A 17,316-nucleotide genomic window follows, 5' to 3' on the forward strand; every position below is an offset into this window, starting at 1 on the left:
GTTTTTGCATCTGAACCTTTTTTCTTCATCTGTCCTTTGAATCTAACATACTATAGGAAATTCTGAAAGTTCTAAATACTTGGGAACCAAAAAAGTTTTAAGAAATGTCTTACCTTTCTGCACCCATCAGGTATGGCTCAACAAAAGCACTGCTACAGGAAGCTGAGTCCCAAGGTAAGCAGCTACTTCAGACACTCAGCTCCATGTGAGGTGAGATAGACAAGCAAGCAGGGAGGAAAGCCTGGAGCCCTGGAAGATGCTGAGTTAAAGGCTACTCAGCTAAACAGCAACAGGCCCAGTTCAGGAAACAACGCTGGTCTGTGTGAACCTTAAAAGCTTACTTTAGGCAGGCAATAAGAAAGGAATTAGAGACAGGCAGCTAACGAATTAGTGAACTCATTAGTATTTAGATTCTTTTCCATATGCCTGCTTTCTACTAGTTATCTCAACAGTGGTTTTCAAAGTGGTCTCCAGACCAGCAGCCTCACAATCACCTGGGACTTCCTAGAAATACAAATATGTGGGCCCCTCCAGGCCTCTAAATCAGAAACTTGAGTGGGGGCCAGCCTGGGGTGTCACAAATCCTTTCCGTGATTCTAATGCACAATAAAGTCTGAGAACCAAATATCTTAACACCAGCGTCAGCTAATATTCTTTGATTTGCTGACTTACATGCCTGGCTTGTGGCTTCTCTAGTTCAGGGGATATGGTCTCCTCAGGGCTGCCTGCCCACATGTTCAGATTCCCACTGCTGGCTCTGCCTCAGAAGCTCCAGAGGTACATACCTGCTAAAGAGCTTCCTTCCAGGGCTCTGTGGTTACCGCTGGGTGTGCCAGTGACTGTTCTGGAATCATCTCTCCTGTTCGTACTTGGGCTACAGCTGGCAATAGCTGGGCAACTTATCTGGTTGCTCTTTATATGCAAAGCAGTACTGAGCTCATAGGAAACAGTATATATGTGTAAACTATATAGCTTGAAACTGCGCCATGAGCAGTTACTGCCATCATAATCGAGGCTGAATTCTGAGCTCAAATGACACACTTAGGCTATCCCAGGGTAGTCTTCACTGAATAAAAGTACACACCGGACTTTTAATTTGCAAGTGTTCTGAACTTTTCAATCAGTGGTCTTAATCATATGAAAAGATATGGGAGTACATAAATAGGGTGTTAAATATATCAAGTGTTAACAAAATATTAACCAGAAAAATAAGTTTAAAAGCAATTTTTAAAAAAAACCTTCAACAATATATAAATAACTTAATCTGAGGTAAGAGGGGAAAAAAATCCTGCAAATACTTTCAGAAAAATAAATCTCTGCTGGACTATGCAGAAATTTACCTTTTTACCACATCATCTCAATCCCCATATGGTCACCCTCTTCTACCAAAGTTTCTGGGCACCAGAACTGAAGCCAAGAATCTCTCCTACCCCTAGCACTTTCAAGTAACCATATAGAATAAAAGCTCAAGTTCAGTCAGAAAACTGAACCCAGTCTCCATCCCACCCTAGAACAGAAGGGGCTACAGCAGTGCGTGGAATGCTCAAGAGCCTGAAGGCTGGAAGCAAGCCTTCGAGTGAGGTAAAGAATGGAGCTGAGCTTCCTCCTAACAAATCACTTACCTCCTCTAGGAAGTCCACTATCATCCCTCCCATCTTCAAAAGACAGTTTTTCATCTCTGAGATGAGAGATGCCCAAGCCCCATCCCCAGTCTTCCTCAGGGATCTGGGGTCCCACCCTGACCCCAAATCTATCCAGCCAGCTTCTACAGTGGTTTTTCTCATTATACTGAGCTCTGGAGTGATGGCTCCATAACACAGCACTGGTCAGTACTCCTAACTGGGCCAAGACCCAAATGAATGTCCTCTCCTGTGAGGGAAAGGAAGGGGGTGGGGGCAAGGCAAAAATTAATAATAAAGCAATTTGTAAAGATTCAAAGAGGAGAAACAATTCTACATCATTGTTCTGGTTTGTGTAGATGTTTTTTTAAACCATTTTCTGTTTTGGTATTTCCTAACACTCCATCCCACAGTGGAGCTGAATACTGGAGGCAGATTCACTCAGCTGGCCGATGGCAGCTTCTCTACCAGCCCAAGGGCTGCACCAAACTAAGTAAGCACCATGTCAGAGCACTGCCATTTCCCAGCTCTACTGGCTGTACCCAATCCTGATCCTAGCCTATATGCCATAGGGTCCCAGAGACAGGAAAAAGTGAGAAACCCAAAAAGGTGAGTTGAGCTTCATTCACACTGGACGGCCAGAGCCAGAAGCTCAAGCGCCCTTGCTCTGCGCAGGTGCCAGCTGTGACCAAGTGCCGACCAGGTTTCACTGGAACTTCGGGGCGGAATGCCATCTATTCAGTCGGCCACAGCAGGTAGCCTTGGCTCTTCTTGCATCAGGATACAGAGTAACAAGAACTGCCCCAGCAATTCTGGGGCATCCTGGAGTGCCATCTTGACTGTGAGATGCTAACTACCAAGGAAGGAAGCCAGCCTGGCTATAACCAGTGGCTGCTGTTTGATGAAGGAGCTTAGAAGTTGAGGGGGGAGTCCTGGAGCACCAAGTTCTACCTGAAATAACCAGAGAGGGAAGAGTTAAAGGTGCGCACTGGGGCATACTTCAGCCATAAGTAGCTGTGGTGATGGGACAAACTCGGAACTGAGCTGTGCACAGTCCTGTACGCTGCTGTTCAGATCTAGACAAAAGCTTCATTTCCCAATGCCAAGTCAGGGAACTGAGGCTGCTGCTCTTCCTCATAATGACTCATTTATGTCCTGAGAACCCTGGGAACAGCCAGAGGACGAAGGCCACCAGGCTCTGAAATAGCTTTGAAGAAGGTTGGTCAGCTCTGCCTCATTCCTTCCTCTGATTCACCACTGGTTTGTGACCCAAGAAGCCCTTAAACCTCCAGCCTCAGGCCACAGGTCCTGGGTCCTAAAGGATGTTGAACAGCTTTACAGTAAGCTCCCATGAGGCTGGGGTCAAATCAAGGCATGCTGTGAGACCAGCTGCAGGAGGTGGATCACCTGGGCTAAGTAGATGACTCTGGTGATCTCCTTCCCTTCCACAGTGAGGGGCTGCAGGATCCAGGCGCTGGGCAGGATCTCCCCTCGGACCATCTCCCTGCTGGGTCTCGGCATGGATGCATCATACACAGACTGAGCTGCCATGATAGACAGTTGCCCCTAGAAACAGCAGTGTGAGTTCAGCCTGTGTAATGTGGCTCCACCAGGGACAGGCTCCAGTGCAGGCAGTACCGTGGAAAGACCAGCCTTTGAGGCCCTCCCCACCGCCACACACCATGTCCAATTTGCCCTCCTCCCCACCCAGAGGACGGGATGCCCACAGAGATTGCTTTTCACAACATGCCAGCCCAAGTTCCTCCCACATCTTTACCACCAGCAAGGCAGGCACCTCTTTGGCTTCCACGCAGACACAACAGAAATCCCGTGGCTGCTTCAGTGCACACACGGTGGTATTGCACACCAGATACACTGGAGGGGCAGGGATGCAGAAAGTCAGAAGGTGCCCTGTGACACCCCATCATTGTACAGCCTGACACCCCACTAGACCAAGCCTGAGTACCCAGCCTCCCAAGAGCGCTGCCTCTGTTCCCGGGGCTCACCCAGGTTGATGCTGTTGGTCACCCGCTGGTGCAGCCTCGCTGTCTGGACGGGCTTATGGTACAGGGGCCACAAGGTGGGGTCACTCACAGCTGCCCACACATGAGACAATGGCTGGGACACCACGCCAGCCCCCAGGAAGCCATGCCGGGTAGAAGAGAACATCTTGTAGTACAGCTGCACCTCCTGCTCCTCACCCTGATGGCTGGCAGAGACACCAAGGGTGGGGAAGAAGAGGATGGGGTAAAAACTGAGTTCTAGGGTCACAAAAGAAGAGTTCAGGTGAGGCACTCAAGGAAGCCAGGGTGGAGAAGGCAAAGGAAGAGACAAGGCCACCAGGGCTGCAACAATAAGACACTGTGCAAAGCAACTTACTTCCAGCCGGCTGCTGCCCAGCAGCTGAAGAGGTTGTTCAGGTTATCTGAGCAAGCAGCCATTACCTGGGGACACAGTGACCACACCCAGATTAGTGGGCACAGTTGGTACAAAGCAGGCCCTTGGACGAGTCCCTCAGGCCAGTGTTCCCTGAATTGCCCCTTTTGTAAAGATAGCTGCTGAAGAAGCCCTCGTCTGCCCTGTTCCTCCCCTCTTCCTCCTCCCTCCCCACCGAGCAGAGTCTGCTGCAGGAAACCTCACATCAGCCATAGAGAGGTCCACAATGTGCTTGGCCAAATCCTTGTATGAGGAGGAGAAGGAGGTCCCCAGGCTGGACAGGCTGGACGGGGAACAGCAGCAACTGCCCAAGGCGGCTCTGCGGCCTACAATGAATAGGTGGAGGCTCCTGAGCATCAGGGCCTTGGCGCAGCACCGGCATCCTGAAGGACAGCAACCCCCCAGGATCTAGCAGACCTCAGCCCTGAAGTCCCCACACAAGGCAGGAACCTGCCCCACTACTCACTGTAGGCTAAGCTTTTCCAGGCAGAGCCAGCCAGATTCAGCTGATTGTTCCTCACTGAAGAGCGGCCCCGCACTTCCCCTATCCAGGAGTCTCTGGAATCAGGCAAGTTTGTGTCGCCCTGCAGAAGAGAAGATGCTCAGGACCAGAGCCAAGGGAGCAAGAGAGCAGAACACCAGAAAGCCAGTGCGGAATCATCTCTGCCTCTGAACTGCACAGTCTTCAACATAAAGGCTCCAGTGTAAAGGTCATCCCCACTGGGATTACAGGAAGCTGGATGCCCCCAAGAAGGCAGGAGCAATAGAAACCAGTCCCTGGAGAGTTTCCTTGCCCTTCAAGTCACAAGTTCAAGGTTGCTTGTAAAAGAGTTCCAACGGGGATCAGTATGAACTGGGGCCTGAGAGGTACCAGGGGTCACTGGATGAGGGGACCCTCTGCCCACTGAAGCAACTGGAATGAGGCCATGGCTGGAGCTGTGTTTAGTGTGAGCAGCAAACAAAGCCCAACTGGTAGGTGGGATGGGGAGGGAAAGTGATGGGCTGTGAAAAGCTTGACTTTTGGCCCCAGCCCCATGTCCAATGGCTAAGCCCAAGGTTGTAATGTGGAACCAGTTCCAGTCCAGTTACTAAATTGTGTCTTACTCTTTGCAGCCCCATGGACTGCAGCACACCTTGCTTCCCTGCCCTTCACCATCTCCTGGAGTTTGCTCAAACTCATGTCCATTGAGCCAGTGATGCCATCCAACCATCTCATCCTCTGTTGTCTTCTGTCTCCTCCTGCCTTCAATCTTTCCCATCATCAGGAAATTGGGAGCCAGACCCCACCTTTACTGCAAGCAGCTCCTCAATGACACAACCCTTGACTTCTGCCGGATCTAACAGGCACTTACCATCCTACCTCTATCATAAGTTCCTAACTTTGTGCTGCTTTAAACACAAGAAGACGTAAACAGAGGTACTCTGTCTCCATCTTCACCTCCTTTCTTCTTCCTGCAACATCCAGTCTGCTTCAGACTGAGATACTTTGGCACCCTCTTAAGAACTTTTCACTACTGATCACCTCGTTCTTCACTTGTTGCCTCCACCTCTTCCTCTTCACTAGATTCTTCATATGAGCATTTAAGCATGCAAAGATTTCTCCCACCTTTAAAACCTTCCTTTATAGGCATCTTTGCTCTTCATAGACTTGAAAGGACTGTCGCCATTTGCCATCTACTGCCTCCATCCCCTCAGAACCCACTTGCCTGGGTCTAGCAAACAGGTCCCAGTCCACATCTTGCTGAGCACCTCCCTCTCACAGCAGCATTATTCATAGTAGGCAAAAAGTGGAAACAAACTAAATGTCCATCAACTTATGAATGGACAAATAAATATGATAATCATCCTGTGTGATATTTTTGACCATAAAAAGGAATGAAATTCTGATACATGCTACAGTGTGGATGAACCGTGCGTGGGTTCAAAAAAAGATACACTGGAGTCCTAACTCCTGCTCTCTATAAGCGTAACTGTATTTGGAAATAGGGTCTTTGCAGATGTAATTGAGTTACAATGAGATCCTACTGGATTAGAGTGGGACCTACATCCAATGACAGGTGTCCTTATAAGAAGGCCACATGAAGACATAGGGACAGAGAGGCACAGGGGGAGAAGCCATGTGATGCCAGAGGCAGAGGCTGGAGTGATCCAGTTACAAGCCAGGGACTGCCAGCCACTACCAGAAGCTCAGAAAGAGGCATGGAACTTTAGATTCTTCCCCTAGAGTTTTCAAAAGCAGCATGGCCCTGTTGACACCATGATTTCACACTCCCAGGGTCAAGAACTCTGGAAGAAGTTTCAGTTGTTTTAAGCCACTCTGTTTATGGTAATTTGTTATATCAACTGTAGGACATCAAGAAACCCTGGAAACATTATGACTGAAAGAAGCCAGTCACAAAGGACCACATATTGTATAATTCCATTTATATGAAATGTCCAGAATACACACATCCATAGAGGCAGGACGTAAGTAGATTAATGGCTTACAAAGAGTTGGGGATCGTGTGTTTGGGAAGTAATAACTAAGAAGGGTAGAGGGTTCCTTTTTGGGGTAATGAAAATATCCCAAAATTGATTGTGTTGATGGATATTCCACTCTGTGAATGTACTAAAAGTCAACAAGTTATAACAACAGCAACAACAAAAGAATAAATGAACTAAAGGAAGTGCTAAGAAAGGATGGGCATGTTAAAAGGGCATAAGACTCAATCTGAAAGAAAAAGAACTCCAAAAAATAAAATCTGGAACAATCTGGGCAATTAATAATGATAATACTGGATTATAACTCATAGAATGAAATATTTATGAGTCCAAACTGAACAAAATAAATAATTGGATAAATCTAAATAGGGAGAGAAATGATAATACTACCTTAAAGAAATACCAGAAGAATCAATAAATGTAGAAGAAATTAGGGAAATACAAAATTGCCATTAAAACACCACATCAATAATTTTTTTAGGCATACACCAATGGGTGCTAAAATAAGTGGGCAAAAATTTGAGATAAAATAGTATATCTGCATGGTCTCTATCTTTCCCATGATGTTTATTAATTATAAAGAGAAAAATATTAACGTTCAGTGAAGAGATTCTAGCCATTACCATAACTTCAAGGTTAACATCACTAACAAGACATAATGACATCAAGTACCCTCTGAAATACTGAGGATAAGGCATTGCATGGAATATACACCACAGTGCTATTTGTTGTTTCTCTGAAATTCTAAAATAGCCAGTATCCTGCATTTTTCTTTGCTTTGTCTGGCAACCCCAACCGAGAGGACACAGTTTCTGTGGTATTCTTGCCAAAAATGCATAACCACAATCTAATCAAGAGAAAACAGCAGACAAACACATCCTACAAAATTGCTGACCTTGAGACAAGGAAAAACTACGAAATTATCAGTGGAAGAAGGAATTAATTATTTTAAAGGGCAGAAATTAACAAGTTCAAATCAAAACTAACCTGTTAAGATGCTCTGTTTTCATTAAATGTTAAGTTAAAGATTCTCTTGTCTCCATTAAGTTGAATATTTGAGACTGGGGGAAGCATTGATTACTATTCTTTTACAGAAAGGTAAGACTCTTAGGCTGGTATGAGAAAAATCAGGTAAAACTACTATGAAAAGGATGTACTGCTTTTTCATTTTCTATTATCTTCTTTTCATTTCCAGAGTAGATATTTTTAGAACACACTTAGGGAAAAAATAGATGAGTTGTAGATACGTTTGTAAAAGACAAATGGGAGAAAACTGAAAATTAAGAATTTTAAATATGCCATCCCTGAGCCTATTTGTAGTACTTGTAGTCTATTTCTAGGTCTTCTAGAACCTGAAGAAAAAAAAAGGTCTTGACATTAATCAAGGCCTGTGAGGTTTAAATTATTGCCCTATCCACTCTACCTCCATTGTACAAAAACTTTCACAACCAGCCTGGGCAAGACGCAACAGTGTAGTAGTTTTGTATCCAAGGTTACTTCCCCCACAACACTTCAAGCAAAAGAAATGCAGTGGCAATACAAAGTCTGTAGCCTTTCCAATAAAGGTTTGTAAAACAGTTAAAAAAAAAAAAAAACTGACTTCAGAAGAGATGAAAAATCTAAAACAGAGGTTGGCAAACTTTTCTGTAAAGGGTATAGTAAGTATCTAAGGCTTTGTGGACCATTTTAATAGATGCAGCGACTTACCTCTGTCACTATACCATAAAAGCAACCACAGAGAACACATAAAAAAATGAAAGATGCCATATTCTAGTAAAATGTTATTTACAAAAACAACTGGTGGACCAGATACAGCCAAAGGAGTTTGCTGAACTCTGATCTCAACAGAGCACTTTCCACAGAAGAAATTTTTCAAACAGCTTATCCTGCCAAACACCAGGCCTTGTCATTTTCACAGGATCATTATACTCCATTTTAAAAAATTAGGTAATTCTAAAAATATTTTAATCTCTCATCCCCAATTTCCCTCCCCCACCCACCTTAAATTATCCTGACTTCTTTACATCTTTTTGTTTGTATGTATTCTTACAAAAGGATTGTTTCACATGTATGTAGTTTTAATTTATACAAATTTTAGTTTTAATTTATACAAATAGTAATGTGTTTTACCTCACTGTTTCATAGTGCTTTTCATTCAGTACTTTGCCTAGGTGTTCATCCAATTTGTTAATTCTGACTCTTACACTGAATACAACAGTCCTGGCATAAGTCCTTTTGAAGGAGTTTACCATTACCACCATTACTCCTACCATAGTTTAGCCTCCGGCCAAGCTACATGGGGGAACATAGCCCCACCCATCAACAGAAAACTGGATTAAAGATTTACTGAGCATGGCCCCTCCCATCAGAGCAAGGACCAGATTCCCACACAGCCAGTCCCTCCTATCAGGAATCTTCCACAAGCCTCTTATCCATCAGGGGGCAGACAGAATGGAAACCACAATTACAGAAAACTAACCAAACTGATGGCAAAAATACACAGAAGAACTGTACAAAAAAGATCTTCACGACCCAGATAATCACGATGGTGTGATCACTCACCTAGAGCCAGACATCCTGGAATGTGAAGTCAAGTGGGACTTAGAAAGCATCACTATGAACAAAGCTACTGGAGGTGATGGGATTCCAGTTGAGCTATTTCAAATCCTGAAAGATGATGCTGTGAAAGTGCTGCACTCAATATGCCAGCAAATTTGGAAAACTCAGCAGTGGCCACAGGACTGGAAAAGGTCAGTTTTCATTCCAATCCCAAAGAAAGGCAATGCCAAAGAATGCTCAAACTACCACACAATTGCACTAATCTCACACACTAGTAAAGTAATGCTCAAAATTCTCCAAGCCAGGCTTCAGCAATATGTGAACCGTGAACTTCCTGATGTTCAAGCTGGTTTTAGAAAAGGCAGAGGAACCAGAGATCAAATTGCCAACATCTGCTGGATCATGGAAAAAGCAAGAGAGTTCCAGAAAAACATCTATTTCTGCTTTATTGACTATGCCAAAGCCTTTGACTGGGTGGATCACAAGAAACTGTGGAAAATTCTGAAAGAGACGGGAATACCAGACCACCTGATCTGCCTCTTGAGAAATTTGTATGCAGGTCAGGAAGCAACAGTTAGAACTGGACATGGAACAACAGACTGGTTCCAAATAGGAAAAGGAGTACATCAAGGCTGTATATTGTCACCCTGCTTATTTAACTTATATGCAGAGTACATCATGAGAAACACTGGGCTGGAAGAAGCACAAGCTGGAATCAAGATTGCTGGGAGAAATGTCAATAACCTCAGATATGCAGATGACACCACCCTTACGGCAGAAAGTGAAGAGGAACTAAAAAGCCTCTTGATGAAAGTGAAAGTGGAGAGTGAAAAAGTTAGCTTAAAGCTCAACATTCAGAAAACAAAGATCATGGCATCCGATCCCATCACTTCATGGGAAATAGATGGGGAAACAGTGGAAACAGTGTCAGACTTTATTTTTTGGGGCTCCAAAATCACTAAAGATGGTGACTGCAGTCATGAAACTAAAAGACGCTTACTTAGTTTAAACGTCTTTTAAGCATTTAAAAGACGCTTAGAAGTTATGACCAACCTAGACAGCATATTCAAAAGCAGAGACATTACTTTGCCAACAAAGGTTCGTCTAGTCAAGGCTATGGTTTTTCCTGTGGTCATGTATGGATGTGAGAGTTGTACGGTGAAAAAGGCTGAGCGCTGAAGAATTGATGCTTTTGAACTGTGGTGTTGGAGAAGACTCTTGAGAGTCCCTTGGACTCCAAGGAGATCCAACCAGTCCATTCTGAAGGAGATCAGCCCTAGGATTTCTTTGGAAGGAATGATGCTAAAGCTGAAACTCCAGTACTTTGGCCACCTCATGCGAAGAGTTGTCTCGTTGGAAAAGACTCTGATGCTGGGAGGGATTGGGGGCAGGAGGAGAAGGGGACGACAGAGGATGAGATGGCTGGATGACATCACTGACTCGATGGATATGAGTCGGGATGAACTCTGGGAGTTGGTGATGGACAGGGAGGCCTGGAGTGCTGTGATTCATGGGGTGGCAAAGAGTCAGTCACGACTGAGCGACTGATCTGAACTGAACCAAACTGATCACTTGGATCACAGCCTTGTCTAACTCAATGAAACTATGAGCCATGCCATGTAGGGTCACCCAAGACGGACAAGTCATGGTATTGAGTTCTGACAAAACGTGGTCCACTGGAGAAGGGAAAGGCAAACCACTTTAGTATTCCTGCCTTGAGAACCCCAAGGAAAGTATGAAAAGGCAAAAAGATAGGACACTGAAAGACGAACTCCCCAGGTCAGTAGGTACCCAATATTCGACTGGAGAAAAGCAGAGAAGTAGTTCCAGAAAGAATGAAGAGGCTGAGCCAAAGTGAAAATAATGCCCAGTTGTGGATGTGACTGGTGATGGAAGTAAAGTCTGATGCTGTAAAGAACAATATTGCATAGGAACCTGGAATGTTAGGTCCATGAATCAAGGTAAATTTTAAGTGGTCATACGAGAGATGGCAAGAGTGAACATTGACATTTTAGGAATCAGTGAACTAAAATGGACCAGAATGGATGAATTTAATTCAGATGACCATTACATCTACTACTGTGTGCAAGAATCCCTTAGAAGAAATGGATCAGCCCTCATAGTCAACAAAAGAGTCCCAAATGCAGTACTTGGGTGCAATCTTAAAAATGACAGAATGATCTCTGTTCATTTCCAAGGAAAACCATTCAATATCACAGTAATCCAAGTCTATACTCCAACCACTAATGCCAAAGATGCTGAAGTTTAACAGTTCCATGAAGACCTACAAGACCTTCTAGAAACAACACTCAAAAAAGATGTCCTTTTCATCATAGGGGACTGGAATGCAAAAGTAGGAAGTCAAGAGATACCTGGAGTAACAGGCAAGCTTGGCCTTGGAGTACAGAATGAAGCAGGGCAAAGGCTAACAAATTTTGTCAAGAGAACACACTGGTCATAGCAAACACCCTTTTCCAACAACACAAGAGATGCCTGTACACATGGACATCACCAGATGGTCAGTACCAAAATCAGATTGATTATATTCTTTGCAGCCAAAAATGGAGCAGCCCTATAGAGTCAGCAAAAACAAGACCAGGAGCTGACTGTGGCTCAGATCGTGAACTCCTTATTGCAAAATTCAGACTTAATTTGAAGAAAGTAGGGAAAACCAATAAGCCATTGAGGTATGACCTAAATCAAATCCCTTATGATTATACAGTGGAAGTGACAAATAGACTAAAGGGATTAGATCTGATAGACACAGTGCCTGAAGAACTATGGACAAGGGTTTGTAACACTGTATAGGAGGTGGTGATCAAAACCATTCCCAAGAAAAAGAAATGTAAAAGGCAAAATAGTTGTCTGAGAAGGCCTAACAAATAGCCGAGAAAAGAAGACAAGTGAAAAGCAAAAGAGAAAAGGAAAGATATATCCATTTGAATGCAGAGTTCCAAAGAATAGCAAAGAGAGATAAGAAAGCCTACTTAAGTGAACAGTGCAAAGAAATAGAGGAAAACAATATAATGGGAAAGACTAGAGATCTCTTCAAGAAAATTAGATGTACCAAGGGAACATTTCATGCAAAGATGGGCTCAATAAAGGACAGAAATGGTATGGACCTAACAGAAGCAGAAGAGATTAAGAAGAGGTGGCAAGAATACACAGAACTATACAAAAAAGATCTTAATGACCCAGATAACCATGATGGTGTGATTACTCACCTAGAGACATACATCCTGGAATGTGAAGTTAAGTGGATCTTAGGGGAGCATCACTAGGAATATAGCTAGTGGTGGTGATGGAATTCCAGCTGAGCTATTTCAAATCCTAACAGATGATACTGTGAAAGTGCCAGCAAATCTGGAAAACTCAGCAGTGGCCACAGGACTGGAAAAGGTCAGTTTTCATTCCAATCCCAAAGAAAGGCAATGCCAAAGAATGCTCAAACTACCGCACAATTATCCTCATCTCACATGCTAGCAAAGTAATGTTCAAAATTCTCCAAACCAGGCTTCAACAGTACGTGAACCGAGAACCTTCAGATGTTCAAGATGCATTTAGAAAAGGCAGAGGAACGAGACATCAAATTGCCAACATCTGCTGGATCACAGAAAAAGCAAAAGAATTCCAGAAAAACATCTGCTTCATTGACTATGCCAAAGCCTTTGACTGTGTGAATCACAACAAACTGTGGAAACTTCTTAAATAGATGGGAATACCAGACTACCTTACCTGCCTCCTGAGAAATCTGTATGCAGGTCAAAAATCAACAGTTAGAACTGGACATGGAACAACAGACTGGTTCCTAATTGGGAAAAGTAAGTCAAGGCTGTATATTGCCACCTTGCTTATTTAACTCATACACAGAGTATACCATGTGAAATGCCGGACTGGATGAAGCACAAGCTGAAATCAAGACTGCAGGGGGAAATATCAATAATCTCAAATATGCAGATAATTTGACCCTTATGGCAGAAAGAGAAGAGGAATTAAAGAGCCCCTTGATGAAAGTGAAAGATGAGAGTAAAAATCTGGCTTAAAACTCAGTACTCAAAAAGTAAGATTATGGCATCCAGTCCCATCACTGCATGGCAAATAGATGCAGAACAATGGAAACAGTGACAGAATTTATTTTCTTGGGCTCCAAAATCACTGCAGATGGTGACTGCAGCCATGAAATTAAAAGACGCTTGCTCCTTGGAAGAGAAGCTATGATAAACCTAGATAGCATATTAAAATGCACAGACATTACTTTGCCAACAAAGGTCTGTCTAGTCAAAGCTATGGTTTTTCCAGTGGTCATGTATGGATCTGAGAGTTGCACCATAAAGAAAACTGAACGCCAAAGAATTGATGCTTTTGAACTGTGGTGTTGGTGAAGACTCTTGAGAGTCCCTTGGACAGCAAGGAGATCAAACCAGTCAACCCTAAAGGAAATCAGTCCTGAATATTCATTGGAAGGACTGATGCTAAAGCTAAAGCTCCAATACTTTGGCTACCTGCTGCAAAGAACTGACTCATCTGAAAAGACTCTGATGCTGGGAAAGGTTGAAGGTGGGAGGAGAAGGGAACAACAGAGGATGAGATGGTTGGATGACATCACCGATTCAATGGACATGAGTTTGAGTAAGCTCTGGGAGTTGGTGATGGACAGGAAAGCCTGGCGTGCTGCAGTCCATGGGGTCAGCCAAGAGTTAAGACATGACTGAGCGACTGAACTGACTGACTTTTACATAATATTACAAATGTGCATTGACCACATCTTATATATCCATGGCATTCTCTCAGTTCAGTTCAGTTCAGTTGCTCAGTCGTGTCCGATTCTTTGCAACTCCATGAATCGCAGCACGCCAGGCCTCCCTGTCCATCACCAACTCCCAGAGTTCACTCAAACTCATGTCCATCGCTACTGGGTTCCAATTCATTATCACTTCAAATAATGCTTTAGGAAATAATTTCATACATGTTCCCTCATAATCTTGGCAAGCACTGCTGGGTCATAAGACTTTATAAGGTTCCTACGTCCCCAAGACCTGGCATCATCTGACTTTAATCTGACAATTCAATAGGAGTAAACATTTCCATTATCTTTGTAACTATTCCTAAACATTGAAAAAGAAAATTTCAACCTTTTTTTTTCTATGAAAAGTATAACATTGATACAAAAATCTGAAATATACTGTAAAAACAAAAACTACAGGAAAAAAATTCATTAAATACTGACTCAAAATTCTGAATACAATATTAGCAAACAGACTCTGAATGTACATTAAAAGAAGATATCCTACGTATAAGTATATAAAGTATTATAAGAATGTATGAATTAATTATTAGCCCCCAGATCTTTAAACACTCATCTCTAGAGACTCTGAAATAACCTTCTGGATAAGAATACTCTATAAAATAGTAATAGATAAATGCTTCCTTAGTATTGCAAAATACATCTGTTTCAGCTCAAATGTTAGCGTTCAGCTTAAATGAAGGAAATTCCTGAAGCATTCCCACTAAAGCCTGAAATAAGAGATGAGGATGTTTACTGTCATCACTATTATTTTATTTATGCTGGGACATTAGGTTCATTCGGAGAAGGCAATGGCACCCCACTCCAGTACTCTTGCTTGGAAAATCCCATGGACGGAGGACCCTGGTAGGCTACAGTCCATGGGGTCGCTAAGAGTCGGACATGACTGAGCGACTTCACTTTCACTTTTCACTTTCATGCATTGGAGAAGGAAATGGCAGCCCACTCCAGTGTTCTTGCCTGGGGAATCCCAGAGATGGGGGAGCCTGGTGGGCTTCCGTCTATGGGGTCGCACAGAGTCGGACACAACTGCAGCAACTTAGCAGTAGCATTAGGTTCATTCAATTAGAAAAGAAGAAGAAAATAGTGGTTCAAAAATTAGAAAACAAATGGTCAAATGATCACTATTTGCAGAGGATGTGGTTGTATATCTTAAAAAAAAAAATCAAGGGCACAGCTTCACAATATGGTAAGCACTAACCACATATGTTTACTGACCATGTGAAATGTGGCTAGTGTGACTTAACTGAAATTTTAACATAATTAAATTAAGCTACCTGTGTTAGTGACTACTGTATAAATGTAGACCTAGAGAATCAGTCAAAAAACAGTATGGGCACAAAATTAACACACAGCATTCAACTTAACTTTCATAAACACAAGAAAACAACCAGACAGAAGACATAAAGGAAGAAGAAACCTATTTATAACGGAAATAAAAAAGATAAAGTAAGAAGAAATCTGATATGTAATTTTAGAGACACATGAAGGGAAACTTTTAAATCATAAAAAGGACTGAACCTTCTATATTCTTGGTTAGGAAATTACACAGGATAAGATGTGATTTTTCTATAAGTTGATTTATAAATCTAATATAGCCCCATTAAAAATACTAAGAAGTTTTTATAATTGAGCTAAACAAGCTAATCCTAACTTTCATGTAAAAGCAAACAAGAAGGAATATATTACAGAGCTTCAGAGTTGGTGAACATGTGATTTGGGGAGGGTGGTGTTTGTGATTTGAAATTACATAATAGAGTAGCACAGGAATAAGCTTGTGGTAGGAGGGAGAATTTAAATTTTACTCTATTCAACAATCATTATGGGGAGGAGACAAGATGGTGGAGTAGAAGGACTTAACCTTACCTCCTCTCTCAAAACACCAAAATCACACCTGCTGAACAATCATCAATAAAAGACTGACATATAAGACCAGATGAACTTAATTTATAGAACATTTCATCCAAAAGCAGCTGAATACACATTCTTCTCAAGTGTATACAGAACCTTCTCCAGGGCCACAAAGCAAACCTTTGCAAATTTAAGAAAACTGAAATCATATCAAGCATCTTTTCTGACCATAATACTGAGATTAGAAATCAACTACAAGGAAAAAAAACTGTAAAAAACACAAACACATGAAGGCTAAACAATATTATTCAGTGACCAATGGATTCCTGATGAAATTAAAGAGGAAATAAAAAAATACCTAGAGACAAATGAAAATGATCCAAAACCTTTGGGATGCAGAAAAAGCAGTTCTAAGAGGGAAATTTATAGCAATAAAATCTCACCTTAGGAAATGAAAAATCTCAACAACCTTATCTTACACTTAAAGCAACTAGAGGAAGAACAAACAAAACCTAAAGTTAGCAGAAGGAAAGAAATCACAAAGATCAGAGCAGAAATAAAACAATAGAAAAGATCAACGAAACTAAATGCTGGTTCTTTGAAAAAGAGAAACAAAAATGACAAACCTTTAGCCAGACTCAACCAGAAAAAAAGGGAAAGGACTCAGATCAATGAAGTTAGAAATGAAAAAGAAGTTATAATTAAAAAAATAGAAAGGATCATAAGAGACTACTGCAAGCAACTATATGCCAATAAAATGGACAAATTCTTAGAATGGTACAATCTTCCAAGACTGAACTAGGAAGAAACAGAAAATATGAGCCAGACCAATCACAAGTACTGACATTGAAACCGTGACTTAAAAACTCCCAACAAACCAAAGTCCAGGAGCAGATGGCTTCACAGGCAAATTCTATCAAACATCTAGATAAGACTTAACATCTATCATTCTGAAGCTATTTTTAAAAATTTCAGAGGAAGGAACACTCCCAAACATTCTATGAGGCCACCATCACCCTGATAACCAAAATCAAAGACATCACAAAAAAAGAAAATTACAAGCCAATAACACTGATAAACACAGATGCAAAAATCTTCAACAAATACTAGCAAAACTAATCTAACAATAGTATCATTAAAGGATCATATACCATGATCAAGTAGAATTTATCCCAGGGATGCAAAGATTTTTCAATATCCAGAAATTGATCAGTGTGATACACCACATTAATCAGTTGAAGAATACAAACCATATGATCATCTCAACAGGTACAGAAAAAGCTTTTGACAAAATTCAACACCCATTTGTGATTAAAAAAAAAAAAAAAAAAACTCTCCAGAAAGTGGGCATAGAGGGAACCTATCATAACATAATAAGACCATATAGGATAAACCTACAGCTAACATCATACTCAATGACGAAAAGTTGAAAGCATTTCCTCTAAGATCAGGAACAAGATAAGGATGTGCATTCTTACCACTTTTATTTAACATAATTTTGGAAGCCCTAGCAATAGCAATCAGAGAAAAGAGACACCGATGTATAGATCAGTCTTATGGACTCTG

General features: G+C 42.1%; 1 protein-coding gene across 13 annotated transcripts in view; it reads right to left on the minus strand.

Annotated features, from left to right (window-relative positions):
• Positions 1-1,071: 1,071 nt before the first annotated feature.
• Positions 1,072-17,316, minus strand: part of STARD9 (StAR related lipid transfer domain containing 9) — a 120,682-nt gene continuing 104,437 nt past the window's right edge. For 9 of the 13 annotated variants that reach the window (XM_086321664.1, XM_086321662.1, XM_086321660.1 and 6 more), the window contains 7 exons: positions 4,522-4,639; positions 4,260-4,381; positions 3,999-4,063; positions 3,626-3,828; positions 3,397-3,494; positions 3,027-3,185; positions 1,072-2,570 (listed from right to left, as the gene is read on the minus strand). In XM_086321664.1, coding sequence (XP_086177790.1) covers positions 2,469-2,570; positions 3,027-3,185; positions 3,397-3,494; positions 3,626-3,828; positions 3,999-4,063; positions 4,260-4,381; positions 4,522-4,639 — 867 coding nt within the window. In that variant the 3' untranslated portion in view covers positions 1,072-2,468. The remainder of the gene's footprint in view (positions 2,571-3,026; positions 3,186-3,396; positions 3,495-3,625; positions 3,829-3,998; positions 4,064-4,259; positions 4,382-4,521; positions 4,640-17,316) is intronic. The other 4 variants (XR_015134866.1, XR_015134865.1, XM_086321668.1 and 1 more) reach the window with 1 other exon arrangement.

Source organism: Bos grunniens, chromosome 10 (assembly GCF_055505025.1).
Source record: "Bos grunniens cultivar Pamir isolate PY7600 chromosome 10, Bosgru_T2T1.0, whole genome shotgun sequence".
Classification (NCBI taxonomy): Eukaryota; Metazoa; Chordata; class Mammalia; order Artiodactyla; family Bovidae; genus Bos; species Bos grunniens.